The sequence below is a fragment of the Heteronotia binoei genome, chromosome 6, assembly GCF_032191835.1.
Source record: "Heteronotia binoei isolate CCM8104 ecotype False Entrance Well chromosome 6, APGP_CSIRO_Hbin_v1, whole genome shotgun sequence".
Taxonomy (NCBI): Eukaryota; Metazoa; Chordata; class Lepidosauria; order Squamata; family Gekkonidae; genus Heteronotia; species Heteronotia binoei.
Genome location: NC_083228.1, coordinates 149,259,897 through 149,275,640, shown reverse-complemented (window position 1 = coordinate 149,275,640; position 15,744 = coordinate 149,259,897). Strand labels below are relative to the sequence as shown.

Below are 15,744 nucleotides of genomic sequence, written 5' to 3'. Positions count from 1 at the left end.
CCCCACTCCTCCACTTGCACCTGCTAGCATGGCCTTGGGTCAGCCATAGCTCTGGTAGGAGTTGTCCTTGAAAGGGCAGCTGCTGTGAGAGCCCTCTCCAGCCCCACCCACCTCACAGGGTGTCTTGTTGTGTGGGAGGAAGGTAAAGGAGATTGTGAGCCCCTCTGAGACTCTTCGGAGTGGAGGGCAGGATATAAATCCAATATCTTCATCTACCTCACAGGGTGTCTGTTGTGGGGGAGGAAGGTAAAGGAGATTGTGAGCTGCTCTGAGACTCTTTGGAGTGGAGGGCAGGATATAAATCCAATATCTTCATCTACCTCACAGGGTGTCTGTTGTGGGGGAGGAAGGGAAAGGAGATTGTGAGCCGCTCTGAGACGCTTTGGAGTGGAGGGGGGATATAAATCCAATACCTTCATCTACCTCACAGGGTGTCTGTTGTGGGGGAGGAAGGGAAAGGAGATTGTGACCCGCTTTGAGACTCTTCGGAGTGGAGGGCGGGATATAAATCCAATATCTTCATCTACCTCACAGGGTGTCTGTTGTGGGGGAGGAAGGGAAAGGAGATTGTGAGCCGCTCTGAGACTCTTTGGAGTGGAGGGCGGGATATAAATCCAATATCTTCATCTACCTCACAGGGTGTCTGTTGTGGGGAAGGAAGGTAAAGGAGATTGTGAGCCGCTCTGAGACTCTACGGAGTGGAGGGCGGGATATAAATCCAATATCTTCTTCTTCTACCTTTTAAATGTCTTCCCTCCATTAGAAACAATGAAGGATAGAGGCACCTTCTTTGGGGGCTCATAGAATTGGACCCCCTGGTCCACTCTTTTTGAAACTTGGAGGGTGTTTTGATGAGAGGCATTGGGTGTTATGCTGCAAATTTGGTGCCTCTGCCTAAAAAAAACAAGGCCCCCAGAGCACCAGATACCTGCAGATCAATTCTCCATTATTCCCTATGGGAATCTTGCCTGTCTGTTTCCTTCTCTTAATTGCTTACTAACTGCTATTTTCTCCATAACCAAAGTTAGTCATTATTTCCTGAGCCAGATTTCAAAAGAAGGGAATGTTTTTTGTTTCCAGTGGCTTGTGACTAGCAACCAGATTTTGCAGAGCATCGCCAGAATTCTTTTCTAAGGATTCTTCCTTTTGGCCTAATATTAATTAATTAATTACTTAATTTGTGGGCTTCGGTGCCTGCACTTTGGCCTTCCGGTCCCACATGTGCAGAAGCCATTGGGAGCCAGGCAAGCCTGCTGAGCTGGGTGGGCCGTGGGGTGTGTTTCAGGTGAAAGCATCCCAGTGACCAAGACCGCCCTGCCCCACACGGAAAACACCCTCCCCTGGAAAATGCACAGCGTGGAGGACTACCGGCGGCACGTCCTCTTCTGCGGCACAGAAGTCATCCAGACCAAGCAGACCGCCAAAGGGCCCCCCAGAGCAGTCGTGTTGCAAGCAGGTGAGAGGGGGCTCCTCACTGGAGGGGGGGTGGGGGTGGATCAAACCAGGTGGACAAGGAGAGCCATGGAAAGAAAGCAACCACCACTGCACAATTCCTCAACCACCGTGCACTTGCTCGACTGGAACCGTGTAAGAGAAACAAGCTGACAACTTCAGACAGAGTCGACTGGCCCTCCAGAGAGGCATGCTCAGGGCCTCTGGGAACACAGGAACAGCCCTGCTGGGTCAGACCAGGGAGGGTCCATCTAGTCCAGCCTCCTGTCTCCCATAGTGGCCAACCAGTTCCTCTGGAGGGTCAACAACAGGGCAAAGAGGCTGAGGCCTTCGTAAGAACAGAAGAGCCCTGCTAGGTCAGACCAGGGAGGGTCCATCTAGTCCAGCTTCCTGTCTCACAGAGGGGCCAACCAGTTCCTCTGAAGGGCCAACAACAGGGCAGAGAGGCCGAGGCCTTCCCCTGAGAAGAACATCAGAAGAGCCCTGCTGGGTCAGACCAGTGAGGGTCCATCTAGTCCACCCTCCTGTCTCACACAGGGGCCAACCAGTTCCTCTGGAGGGTCAACAACAGGGCAGAGAGGCTGACGCCTTCATAAGAACAGAAGAGCCCTGCTAGGTCAGACCAGGGAGGGTCCATCTAGTCCAGCCTCCTGTCTCACACAGGGGCCACCCAGTTCCTCTGGAGGGCCTACAACAGGGTATAGAGCAGGGGTGTCAAACATGTAACCTGGGGGCCAAATCTGGGTATGGATGGAGAGTATGGCCTTCCTCTGGAGTTGCCTCCTGGCTCTGGGATTCAGCAGTGAACATGGAGGTTCCTTTTATTCCGCGTCTAGTAGCTGTCGATGGACCTCTTCTCCATGAATCTGTCTAACCCTCTTCTAGAACTTCCGACGCCTGTGGTCTTCACTACATCTCCCAACAGTGAATTCCACATTTCAGTCACTCACTGTGTAAAGAAGTATTTCCTTTTCCCCATCCTGAAACTGCTTCCCATCAGCTTAATTGGGTGCCCTCAAGTTGGGTCACCGTATTACTCTGTCTGTAGCAGTAGAAAAGAGCAGGAGTCCAGGAGGACCTGAAAGACTCGCAGGGTGTGAGCTTGCAGGCTTCACCGCTCCCTGCTTCAGAGACTGCTCACTCCTGTGCTTTGCCTCTCTCTGTGACCCTCTTTCCTTCCGACGGGACATCTTGCTGCAGGCTTCAACACGGCCAAGGGAGACCTGGTGAGATCCATCCTCTACCCGAAGCCCCTGAACTTCAAGATCTACAGAGACGCCTTCAAGTTCATCTTGGGCCTGGTCGTGATCGCCATCCTGGGCATGGTCTACGCCATCTATGTTTACACCAGCCACAAGGTGAGGTTGAGGTTGGAGAAGAGGGTGGGAACCAGGGAGCGTGAGAAAGAGGGGCTCCTGTTGGCAAGGGCTGGGCCAGGCCTTTTGCCGAATCTCAGGCTCATTTGGGCAGAGTGCCAGATTCTCTTCACCCCCTCCCATGTTGCAGCCAGGCTCTCCTTGGGGCCATCTGACAACACACTGTTTTGTGTCCTCTGCGTTGGCCCTAACAAGAGGTGTGAGATGGGCTTTGGTTTTTAAAGAGACAGATCAGATTGTGGATGTCCAGAAGTGTCTCCCTAGTTCCACCTCCGGCTGACCCTCTCCCCCCACTCTCCAGGAGACCAGCTGCCCCAAGGCAAAGCTCCCCCCCCCCCCCGCTGGCATGGGACAGCACTCTGTCTTGACCACCTGGGGGGCTCTCTCTTCCCCCAGCAACCCGGATCACTCACGCTGGTCATGGCCCTCCTCCTGCTGACCATTCCGGTGCCCCCGGCCCTCCCTGCCGCCCTCACCACCGGCATCGTTTATGCCCAGCGGAGGCTGAAGAAGAAGAAGATCTTCTGCATCAGCCCTCAGAGGATCAACATTGGCGGGCAAATCAACCTGGTCTGCTTTGACAAGGTGCGTGGGGAGCCCCCCCCCCCGTATGTGCAGGCTGAGGAGGGGGGGATGGAGTGGCTGAGGGAAGTTGGGCTATCTGGAGCAGAAGCCAGAATGCCTGGGCAGGAACTGAGGAGTTCCCCCCTTCAAGTCTGCCCCGAATTCCTGGGCTGGACAGCAACCCCCCTCCTTCCTTCCTTTCCTTCCCCCTCTCTCTCTTCCCTCCCTCCCTCCCTCCCTCCCTCCCTCCCTCCTTCCCTCCCTCCCTCCCTTCCTTCCTTCCTTCCTTCCTTCCTTCCTTCCTTCCTTCCTTCCTTCCTTCCTTCCTTCCTTCCTTCCTTCCTTCCTTCCTCCCTCCCTCCCTCCCTCCCTCCCTCCCTTCCTTCCTTCCTTCCTCCCTCCCTCCCTCCCTCCCTCCCTCCCTACTTCCTTCCTTCCTTCCTTCCTTCCTTCCTTCCTTCCTTCCTTCCTTCCTTCCTTCCTTCCTTCCTTCCTTCCTTCCTTCCTCCCTCCCTCCCTCCCTCCCTCCCTCCCTCCCTTCCTTCCTTCCTTCCTTCCTTCCTTCCTTCCTTCCTTCCTTCCTCCCTCCCTCCCTCCCTCAGCCTCTCCCATCCCACCTTCCACTGGCAATGTGGGGATAAGGTGATCAGCCTGCCCTACAAGACAGTTGTGAAGCTTGAGAAAATTCTTCTTTTTACTTTCTCGATTTATACTCCCCCTGCCTTTTCTCCCCCAGGAGGGTCCTAAGGCGTCTCCCACCATTTCCCTCTCCCCTGCTTGATTCTCAGAGCAGCAGCCCTGAGAGCCAGTCTGAAGTTGGGGAGAGAGGGGTGGCCTTAGACAGGGGCAGGGGGCACCTTGGTTGAGGGTGGGGAGGAGAGGGGAAGGAAGGGAAGCTCTCCCCCTCCTGATGCCCTTGCTCTGCCCCACCCCACGTTATGGATGCCCTTGAAGCGGAACAGCTGCTGAGTTGCCCTGATGGGCATGGTTGGCAGATGGGGGCCCCGGCACTGAAGTGGTTGTGCTGTTTCCTTGAATCTAGACTGGCACCCTGACGGAAGACGGCCTGGACCTCTGGGGCACCATCCCTTGCCCACACGGCAGGTAGGACTCCCAGTGAGGGCTGGCCTTCGACCGTGACTGGCACCCTCAGCAAGCCCCCCCCCCGCACTGATGACGTCACTGAGTCACATGGGGTGCCCAATATGGCGCACCCGGAAGTCTGGCGCCCTAGGCAATCCCCTCGTTTGCCTCGTGGGAGGGCTGGCCCTGGGCCCAGTCCGCCCCCAGTCGGATCCCAGGGAGTGGATTGCTGAAATTGGCAGGGCTCTCCTGCCGTTGTGGAAGGGGCAAGGAAGCTGCCGGGCACTGAAGAATCAGACCCTGGTTCATCTTGGTTCATCTTGGGTTGCCAGCCCCCAGGTGGGGACAGGGGATCCCCTGGTTTGGAGCCCCCCCCCCCGTCCTTCAGGGTCATCAGAAAGCGGGGAGGGGAGGGGAGGGAAATGCCTGCTGGGCACTCCATGATTCCCTATGGAGACCGATTCCCTTAGGGCATAATGGAGAATTGATCCATGAGTATCTGGGGGGGCTATTTTTTGAGGTAGGGGCACCAAATTTTCAGCATAGCATCCGGTGCCTCTCTTCAAAACATCCCCCAAGTTTCAAAAGGATTGGACCATGGGGTCCAATTCTACGTGCCCCCAAAGAAGGTGCCCCATCCTTCATTATTAAAGGCATTTAAAAAGTGCGTGGTGCCTTTAAATGTGATGGCCAGAACCCTGGAGTTCAATTGTGCTTGTCACACCCTTGATCCTGGCTCCACCCCCAAAGTCCCCAGATATTTCCTGAGTTGGACCAGGCCCCACGCAGCTCATCCAGGCCAGTTCTGTCCGCTCAGCCTGGCAGCTGCTCTCCGGGGTTCATCCGGCACATGTGAACAACTTTCGTAACACTGGAAGCTCCTGGCACCTGAAACCCTTTTCCTCCCCCCCCCCACACCGGTCCAGCCAGATGCAGCAAAGACCCTGACAGCCCCCCCCCCCATCCTCCCCCTGCTGGCATCTGCGGAGTGGGCAGGGGAAGGAGGAAGAGGCCCCCTGGGGCAGGGCAGGGAGAATGTTAATCCCAAGAAGTTCAAGGAACAGGCTGCTCACCCCGCCCCCCCCCCCCCCGCCCAGCCTCCCAGCCCTTCCTCCAGCTGGCTGCGTGCCAGGCCTGGGGATGGGGCAACCTGCCTGCCCCTGCTGCCCCCCACAGATGCCCAGTGTTTCAGTGGGGCTGGGAGCAGCACCAATTCCTGGACTCAGCAAGGATTCTGGCCGCCTCCAGGGCAGCCCGTGAGTGCTGAGCAAGCCCAACGCAGTCCCTCCGCTCTCTCCCAGCTTCCAGAAAGCCCACCGTTTCTCCTCTGGCCAGCCCGTGCCCTGGGGGCCGCTGTGCCAAGCCATGGCCACCTGCCACTCGCTGCTGGTCCTGGAAGGGAAGATCCAGGGGGACCCGCTGGACCTGAAGATGTTTGAGGGCACTGGCTGGGTGAGTCCTCCTGCCTTGGGGAAGGAGGGCGGCTGGCTGGAGGAAGGAAGGGAGCTCCAGGAAGGGCTGTCTCTCTCTTCGATCCCAGTTTGGTGTGGTGGTTAAGGGTGCAGACTCTTATTTGAGAGAACCGGGTTTGATTCCCCACTCCTCTGCTGCTGGAATGGCCTTAGGTCAGCCATAGCTCTCGCAGAGCTTCCTTGAAAGGGCAGCTTCTGTCAGAGCTCTCTCAGCTCCACCCACCTCACAGATATGTACTCAGTTTACTCCTGCAGGGTTTCCAGGTTCTCCCCTCCCCAGCCACTGGTGGGAGATTGTTTTTATATCTTTATTTTAGGTTGTGATCCACCCTGAGCCTGCTCACGAGGAGGGCAGAATATAAATTTGAATAATAAACAAACAAACAGGGAGGGAAGGCTGGAGGGTGGGGTTGCCAGATCCAGGTTGGGAAACTCTTGGAGGTTTGGGGGTGCAGCCTGGGGAGGACAGGGACCTCCCCTGTGGGGCACAGTGCCATAAAGTCCGCCCTCCAAAGCATCCATTTTCTCCAGGGGGGAGCTCATCTCTGCTCTCTGCAGAGGAGCCGTAATTCCCAAGGATCCCCAGGTGTCACCTGGAGGCTGGCATCCCTGAACTGAGTGGGCTCCTTGGAGCCAGAGCTGAGGGGGAGGGGTGTGCTGGGGTTACTGGGAGGCCAATTCTGACCTCAGATCAGGGCTCACCTGAGCCACACCCGGAAGCCCTGTTCCTTTTGGCACAGGTAGAGGTGTCGGGTGAGAGGGTGGCACCATGCCAAGGTGTCGGAGTCCTAAGGGGATGGGTTGCACTTGCAGTGACCTCTCAGGGCTGCCAACTGAAAGGGCTCTTGAGGTCAGCCGAAAGCCAACCAGGCGCCTCCCTTAATACTTACAAAGTCTCAGTTTTTGGAACGGGTTTCCACGCTCTGCCATGTCCCTCGTGGAGTTTCAGCCTGCTGTTCCCAGCCTCTACCCTGGTGATTGACGCAGAGAGTATGTTACCACAGCTCCACCGACATGTGAATGTGAGTTCAGACTGACCACAGGAAATTTGCTTGCGTGTTGGTGCAAGGAGTGGGAAGCTCTGATCTTTTCACTTAAGAGGTGACTCTGAGCAGCCAGTTTCAGTGGGGAATGGATAACAGAATGCTGAGAAGTCCTTTTCTCCCTTTCTCACAATATGAGAACTCGTGGGCGCTCAATGAAACTGCTGAGCAGTCAGGTTAGAATGGATAAAAGGAAGTCCTTCTTCATACAAAGGGCCATTAACACATGGCATTCACTGCCACTGGAGGTGGTGGCGGCTACAAGCATAGCCAGCTTCAAGAGGGGATTGGATAAGCATATGGAGCAGAGGTCCATCAGTGCCTCTTAGCCACAGCATATGGTTGGAACTCTGTCTGGGGCAGTGATGCTCTGCATTCTTGGTGCTTGGGAGGGGCAACAGTGGGAAGATTTCTAGTGTCCTGGCCCCACTGGTGGACCTCCTGATGGCACCTGGGGTTTTTGGCCACTGTGTGACACAGTGTTGGACTGGATGGGCCATTGGCCTGATCCAACAGGGCTTCTCTTATGTTCTTATGTGACACAGAATGTTGGACTGGAGGGGCCACTGGCCTGATCCAACAGGGCTTCTCTTATGTTCTTATGTCTGGGGCAGTGATGCTCTTTATTCCTGGTGCTTGGGGGGGGGGGGCACAGTGGGAGGTCTTCTGGAGTTCTCGCCCCATTGGTGGACCTCCTGATGACACCTGGGGGTTTTTGGCCACTGTGTGACATATGGACATATGAAGCTGCCTTATACTGAATCAGACCCTTGGTCCATCAAAGTCAGTATCGTCTACTCAGACTGGCAGCGGCTTTCCAGGGCCTCAAGCTGAGGTTTTTCACACCTATTTGCCTGGACCCTTTTTTGGAGATGCCAGGGATTGAACCTTGGACCTTCTGCTTACCAAGCAGATGCTCTACCTCTGAGCCACCGTCCCTCCCCTTCTCTTATGTTCTTATGTCTGGGGCAGTGATGCTCTGTATTTCTGGTGGTTTGGGGGGGCACAGTGGGAGGGCTTCTGGAGTTCTGGCACCACTGGTGGACCTCCTGACGGCCCCTGGGTTTTTTGGCTGCTGTGTGACACAGAGTGTCGGACTGGATGGGCCATTGGCCTGATCCAACATGGCTTCTCTTATGTTCCTTCCTTCCTTCCTTCCCTCCCCTCCCTCCATTTCTCCATTCCTCCCTCCCTTCCTTCCTCCCTCCCTTTTTCCCTTCCTTCCTCCTTCCCTCCACACCTCTCTCCCTCCCTCCTTTCCTCCCTGTCTTGCGGCTCTCAAATATCTGGCGTTTATTCTATGTGACTCTTATCTTAAGCAAGTGTGGCCGCCTGTGCCATATAAGCTGAGACTTGGATGTAGCTAAAGTAGAGATTTGGATGCAGAGAGCCCAGAGCTGCCCAGATCCAGGCCCCTGCCTCCTGTCTGTGCTTTGTGCCCCCACCTGCAGCCCCCCCTCCCTGGCTAGAAGCTGCAAAGCCTCCAGGATGCCTTCACTGACCCTTGTGCCTTCTGCTTTGGGGGCTTCAGGAAATGGAAGAGGCCTCTCCAGAGCCCAGTAAAACCAGCACAGCGGATGAGCACACCGTCATCAAACCAGGACCAGACGCTGCCCCGGTATGTACTGAACCTTCCTCTGGAAAGCCATTGCTGGGGTTTAAGAAGCAAGCCATTTTAGCAGGCCTTCGGGAAAGGGCAGGTTATGATTTAGGGGAGTGGGGTGGGGGAGAACAAGACAGTGGTAGGAATGCAACATCTGGAGACTTTTGAGGTTGTGCAGAGGGGAAGATGGAGGGTTGCAGCAAGCAAAAGGATTGGTGCATCTGAGAGGGAGAAATCTTTGGATGTAAAAACTGGGTTTTTAAATGTCCCTATGGAACTCTGGGAAATGTGGTTGTCTGAGAGGGCCCTGAAGAAGTGGGCCTGTGAGGAGGGCGTCTCCCTGTGATCTCAGCTCCCAGGGACAAACATACGGGAGAAGACGGAGCAACATTCTCAGAAGAGAGATGGTTGTGTCCCACTCAAGATGTCTCCATCCCCCACTTGCCTGCAGATCCCGAACTTAGCTCTCCCTGTTCTCTCCCCCCACCTCACCCCCGCTTCCAGGCCTCCGTGGAAGGGATGGTGGTCTTGCACCAGTTCCCTTTCTCCTCCACTCTCCAGAGGATGTCCGTCGTTGTGCAGGAGGTGGGGAAGGACTCCTACGACCTCTACATGAAAGGAGCTCCAGAGATGGTGGCCAGTTTTTGCACAGAGCAGAGCGGTAAGGGTGGTGGGGGAAGGGAGAGAGAGATGGGGGGGGTGGGGTTGGGGGCAGGCTCTGTGGGTTCCTTCCTGGTGCAGGTGAGGGCAGCTTTACCCACTAGGTGTGCTGCGAGAAACGCCAGAGAGGAGGGGGTTGCTTACAGGGAAGGTGCATATCGGTGCACGCGTGTCTGGAGCCCTGTTCCCTATAGAATCTAATCACGGGAAAATCACAGACCGTAAGAGACAGAAAAACAACCAATAGGCTCACGGCTATAATTACTGGAAAGTGTTAATATAGTAAATAGAAAAAAACAAAATATGATTTGACGATACAGTCAGTTATTCACAAAGTGTAGTGCACAGAATTAAAGATGCATATTATTTCAAACAGCTTGACTCGTGAGAAATACCGCAAAGGTGGCTGGGTAAACATCTTCAGTACTGCACCGAAATCCACTGTAAATTCATCGAATTTTTATTAGGGGTATCTCCCTCTTCCTTGAACAAGTGGAAATGGTTAGCACCAGCCACCTCACTGTTTCCAATAACGGGGCCACAGGCTGGAACCGGCCGTTTCACTATATTAAGCTTCGTCTGGTGTTCAAACCGGGGTGAACAATGTACGATTCCATTGCGTTTCAGCAAAGGCTCAACGAGTCGAATTGTGCTGGCTCTTCCAGCACAATTTGGATCATTGAGCCTTTGTTGAAATGCAGTGGAATCGTACATTGTTCACCCCGGTTTGAACGTCAGATGAAGCTTAATATAGCGAAACGGCCGGTGAGCCTATCGGTTGTTTTTCTGTCTGGAGCCCTGTCCCAGCTGTGTTTCTGATGTCCAGGAGAGTGCTGGGAGATGCGGGAAGATTTGCCGTGAGGTGCAAGAAGGGGGCGGTGATGATGACGAACCTGGGCAGCTGCCCTTTCACTCCCGGCTGCTTCCACGTGCCGAGGCTTTGGCTTCCTGTGATGCAACAGTTGTGCTTATTTTGGATATCTGGAGCGGTTTCATGATCATCTGCATGGTTTCCCATGCAAGGCGAGGCGGGCAAACGAGGGAGCCAAACCCGACAGAGGAGAGGGCATCCAACGGGGTATTAAAGGATGAGCCACAGTTATGAAACCCAGATGGAAACCAGATTGATTAGTCACAGGAGCTCAGGGTTGTGGGCACAGCCTGCGCAAGATGACTGAAGGGCAAGGAAGACTTCCTGCTGGCACAGGCACCCGAAACGGGCACAGGGCCGCTTGCCAGGATGCCTTGGCACTGAGGCTGCTGCCTGTTTCCCCCAACCTGAGGGGGGGGGGGGGTGTCTCCAGTTTGAAAGGCGGTTTCCACCTGAGCCAGTCGCAATCACAGAAGGGCAGGGCTCTGCTGACTAAAGCCAGGCCAAGCAACGCCCCCTCCCTGCAAACACGGCCCAGGCATTGGGATGAGACTGGCCTCCATCTTGGCGGCTTGAAATAGGGTTGCCAATCCCCAGGTGGGGGCAGGGGACCTCCCGGTTTGGAGGCCCTCCCCCCGCTTCAGGGTCATCAGAAAGTGGGGGGGAGGGAAATGTCTGCTGGGCACTCCATTATTCCCTATGGAGACCAATTCCGCAGGGGTGGCCAACGGTATCTCTCCGGATGTTTTTTTGCCTACAGCTCCCATTAGCCCCAGCCAGCATGGCCAATGGCTGGGGCTGATGGGAATTGTAGGCAAAAAAAAAATCCGGAGAGCTACCGTTGGCCACCCCTGCCATAGGGAATAATAGAGAATTGATCCACAGGTATCTGGGGCTCGAGGGAGCTGTTTTTTGAGGTGGAGACACCAAATTTTCAGCACAGCATCCAATGCCTTTCCTCAAAACACTCTCCAGGTTTCAAAAAGATTGGACTAGGGGGTCCAATTCTATGAGCCCCCAAAGAAGGTGCCCCTATCTTTCATTATTTCTAATGGAGGAAAGGCATTGAAAAGGTGTGTGGTCCCTTTAAGTGTGATGGCCAGAACTCCCTTTGGAGTTCAGTTGTGCTTGTCACACCCTTGCCCCTAGCTCCACCCTTAAAGTCTCCTGGCTCCGCCCCCAAAGTCCCCAGATATTTCTTGAATTGGACTTGGCAACCCTATCTCGCACCCAGTGCAGCCTGGGGGGTGGTTGAGAGCGGCAGACTCTAATGACAGGGCCGGATTAAACCCCGTGAAGGCCCCCCCAGGCAGTCCAGATCTCGGGGGGCCTCCTTGCAAATGATCTCAGAGTCAGAGCTAGGGTTGCCAATCCCCAGGTGGGGGGAGGGGATCCCCTGGTTTGGAGACCCTCCCCCCGCTTCAGCATCGTCAGAAAGCGGGGGGAGGGGAGGGAAATGTTGGCTGGGAACTCTATTATTCCCTATGGTGATTTATTCCCATAGAAAATAATGGAGAATTGATCTGCGAGTATCTGGGGCTCTGGAGGGGCTGTTTTTAAAGATAGAGGCACCAAATTTTCAGCACAGCATCTAGTGCCTCTCCCCAGAATACCCCCCCCCCCAAGTTTCAAAAAGATTGGACCAGGGGGTCCAGAATTTCTATGATCCCCAAAAGGAGGTGCCCCTATCCATTATTTCCTATGGAAGGAAGGCATTGAAAAGTAAGTAAGTAAAGTAAGTAAAGTAAAATTTTATTTGTATCCCGCCCTCCCCGCCTAGGCAGGCTCAGGGCGGCTAACAACATTTCATACATATACAATAATAAATATAAAAACTTTAAATTTAACATATTTTAAAAACCAGTTAATGTATTTAAATTCATAATTTAAATTGATCTGACAGCAGTGGTGGCGTTCTGATGCTAGTTTCTGCCAGTTTGAATAATTCCATGATGACATAGGTCCTTAAACAGGACCATGTTGGCGGGTCCTTGATTAACAACAATTCAGCAGTCGATGTATGCTCGTTTAAAGAGGACAGTCTTGCAGGCCCTGCGGAACTGATCAAGGTTCCGCAGGGCCCGCACCTCCTCAGGGAGCTGATTCCATAGGGCAGGGGGTTGAAAAGGCCCGTGCTCGAGTAATCTGAAACTTGATCTCTTTCGGCCCAGGGATAGTCATTTTATTTTTCCCGGCTGACCTCAGTGCCTCTGGGGTCCCTCAGGTAGGCCGGTCCTCGGCCATATAAGTCTTTAAAGGTAATGACCAACACTTTGCACTGGAACCGGTATGTAATTGGCAGCCAGTGCAGTCCACGCAACCCCGGCCGTATGTGCTCCCATCTCGGGAGCCCCAACAACAGCCTGGCTGCTGCGTTCTGCACTAGCTGCAGCTCCGGGTCCGGCACAAAGGTAGTCCCAAGTAGAGGGCATTACAGAAAAGGTGTGCCGTCCGTTTAAATGTGAGGGCCAGAACTCCCTTTGGAGTTCAATTATGCTTGTCACAGCCTTGATCTTGGCTCCACCCTAATGTCTTCTGGCTCACCCCCAAAGTCCCAGATATTTCTTAAATTGGACTTGGCAACCCTAGTCAGAATACCTTCTCACAAGCCCCTTTGACAAAGCTGTGGGCAGGTGCATGGTGTCCCACAGGCAGCCTTGGTGTCTGCTGCCCCTGAGGCAACCCTTCCTGCCCTCCTCATGCTGAGCCAACTGTTGTGAGGAGGATAAGGCAGCCATTCCCTTTCCTGGGGTGGGGGGGGGGGAGCACAGAGGTGGAGGCTCTCTTTGGATATCCTGTGGCAGGACACTGCTTGGGCCCTCCTGGCTTCCCTTAGACTGCGGGGCGGCTGCTCCCACACCGCATGGGGACTCATCCAGGACAGCAGGCTTGCGGGCAGTGACGCCCCACAGCAGCAGGCCCTGTGGGGCGATTTTGTGGCAGGGCAGCAGCACACCACCCTCAGCCGTGCCTTCCCATGCTGCGCGCTTCTCTGTCTCTCTCTCATGGGAGTTGCTTCCTGTCCCCTCCACAGTTCCCAGGACTTCCTCGCGAGCTCCAGGGCTACACCTCGCAAGGCTTCCGCGTCATCGCTCTGGCCCACAAGGTGCTTGCCGTGGGGGAGGACGGCGATCTGGCTGGCCTGGAAAGGTGAGGCTTGCTGAGACGCTCCCGTAGCCAAGGAGGCCAGGTTAGGCCAGAGCTCTGCCCACGGAGAGGACGTTATTGAGACAAGGCTGAGGATCTGATGCCCTCTTGTCCACCTCAGAGGGTGCGCAGACAGGTCCACAAGGAGCCCTCTGCTCTTTTCCCCAGGACAGGATGTGTGCACATGTCCAGTCAAGCTTCTGTTTGATGCCCTGTTTCCAGGAGGCTGATCTGTTGCTCTCATCATATGGCCAGCTCGGTGAGGGTGGGTAAGGGGTGGTTGGGAGGGTCTGGATGGGGCCTTTGGTGCTGGCCAAGGGGCAGTTATTCTTCTTCCTCATGGCTCTGCTTCCAGCCCCGATCCTTGAAGCCCCAGGAGGGGCCTCTTCAGCCGGGGACGTGGCCCTGGAGGCAATTGAAGGTCCCACCATCCCTGGGCCTGCTTTTTCAGCCTGTCAATAGCCTGAGAGGTTCTGCTGTCAGTCTCTGCTTCTTTTTTGGGACTGCTGCAATAGCGGCAGGGGAGTGGCAGGATCGTGGCCTCTGTGCCCTAGGAGCTCACAGCGTAGCCTGCCTTTGTCCCCTGAGGAAGTGACCCCCTCCCCCTTCTTTCCTTTTGTCCTGCCCAAGGGAGGAGGTGGAATTTGGCCTGACCTTCCTGGGCCTGCTGGTCATGGAGAACCGGCTGAAGAGCGAGACCAACCCCGTCCTGGAGGAGCTCATGGCCGCCCGCATCCGGACCGCGATGGTCACAGGTACCAACGTGGAATGCGCAGAAAGGCTGGAAATTGGAGAAAATCTGAAATACTTTCACTGCTTACTTTCTTACCAACTGGGCTTTTTTGGAGCAGGGATGCAGTTCTGGCTGGCTCGGTGTCAGGGGGTGTGGTCAAATACGCAAATGAGTTTCTGCTGGGCTTTTTGTACAAAAAACCCCCGTGTGAAACAATTGTGATACCAAGGGGCGTAGCCTGATATACAAATGAGTTCCTGCTGAGCTTTTTCTATAAAAAGCCCTGCTTATCAAACCTAAAGTAATGGTAATCTAGCAACATAAATTGCATTAGATTTCTATAAGCAGAACTGCAAATAAAACTAGTACGAGAGAGAGAGAGAGGCAACTATTAGCATCAGCTGCAGCATATTAATTGATGCCATAATTACTCACAATTAAGCAATAAAAATAATCCCGAGAATATATTGTGAGTAAACAGATCGAGGTGGGTAGCCGCATTGGTCTGAAGCAAGAAAACAAAGTCTGAGTCTAGTTGAGCACCTTTGAGACCAACAAAGTTTAGTTCTGGGTATGCACAGGAAAGCTTCTGGAGAGCCAGTTTGGTGTAGTGGTGAAGTGTGCAGACTCTTATCTGGAGAACCGGGTTTGATTCCCCACTCCTCCACTTGCACCTGCTGGAATGGCCTTGGGTCAGCCATAGCCCTGGCAGAGGTTGTCCTTGAAAGGGGAGCTGCTGTGAGAGACCTCTCCAGCCCCACCCACCTCACAGGGTGTCTGTTGTGGGGGAGGAAGGGAAAGGAGATTGTGAGCCGCTCTGAGACTCTTCGGAGTGGAGGGCGAGATATAAATCCAATATCTTCATCTACCCCACAGAGTGTCTGTTGTGGGGGAGGAAGGTAAAGGAGATTGTAGGCCACTCTGTGACTCTGTCCTTGAAAGGGCAGCTTCTGGGAGAACTCTCTCAGCCCCACCCACCTCACAGGGTGTCTGTTGTGGGGGAGGAAGGTAAAGGAGATTGTAGGCCACTCCTTGAAAGGGCAGCTTCTGGGAGAATTCTCTCAGCCCCACTCACCTCACAGGGTGTCTGTTGTGGGGAGGAAGGGGAAGGAGATTGAAGGCCGCTCTGAGACTCTGTCCTTGAAAGGGCAGCTGTTGTGAGAGCTCTCTCAGCCCCACCCACCTCACAGGGTGTCTGTTGTGGGGGGAGGAAGGGAAAGTAGATTGTAGGCCACTCTGAGACTCTGTCCTTAAAAGGGCAGCTTCTGGGAGAACTCTCTCAGCCCCACCCACCTCACAGGGTGTCTGTTGTGGGGGAGGAAGGTAAAGGAGATTGTGAGCTGCTCTGAGACTCTTCAGAGTGGAGGGTGGGGTATAAATCCAATATCTTCTACTTCTTCTTCTAGCCAGACTTGAACTTTGTTTGTCTTAAAGGCACCCCTGGACTCAAACTTTATTCTGTTGTTTATTGTATTGGTCACACTAATGTGTTTGTGTCGACCCTTGGTTTGTGAGCCGTCCTGAGCCTACCTTTGGTGGGGAGGGCGGGATTTAAATTAAATTAATAATAAATAAATAAATGTCATGATCCTAAGATTAAGAATCAGCAGCCTGCAGGCTTCAAGGATGCCTCTCTTCTGCAAATACCTGAGGCCTTGACTAAAGTTTGCAAGAGTTGTTCCCAAGTCCCTTCCAAGCTACAGGGTTGGACTGGGGGAAAAACAGAGGGGAAACAGATGC

The 15,744-nt window shown here is 54.3% G+C and overlaps 1 protein-coding gene across 1 annotated transcript in view; it reads left to right on the top strand.

Annotated features, from left to right (window-relative positions):
* LOC132574435 (probable cation-transporting ATPase 13A5) overlaps positions 1 to 15,744 on the top strand; it is an 81,708-nt gene that overhangs the window by 38,228 nt on the left and 27,736 nt on the right. Inside the window, exons 10-18 of the mRNA XM_060242790.1 lie at positions 1,286 to 1,456; positions 2,653 to 2,810; positions 3,225 to 3,413; positions 4,435 to 4,496; positions 5,777 to 5,927; positions 8,522 to 8,608; positions 9,098 to 9,263; positions 13,166 to 13,274; positions 13,902 to 14,026. Coding sequence (XP_060098773.1) covers positions 1,286 to 1,456; positions 2,653 to 2,810; positions 3,225 to 3,413; positions 4,435 to 4,496; positions 5,777 to 5,927; positions 8,522 to 8,608; positions 9,098 to 9,263; positions 13,166 to 13,274; positions 13,902 to 14,026 — 1,218 coding nt within the window. The remainder of the gene's footprint in view (positions 1 to 1,285; positions 1,457 to 2,652; positions 2,811 to 3,224; positions 3,414 to 4,434; positions 4,497 to 5,776; positions 5,928 to 8,521; positions 8,609 to 9,097; positions 9,264 to 13,165; positions 13,275 to 13,901; positions 14,027 to 15,744) is intronic.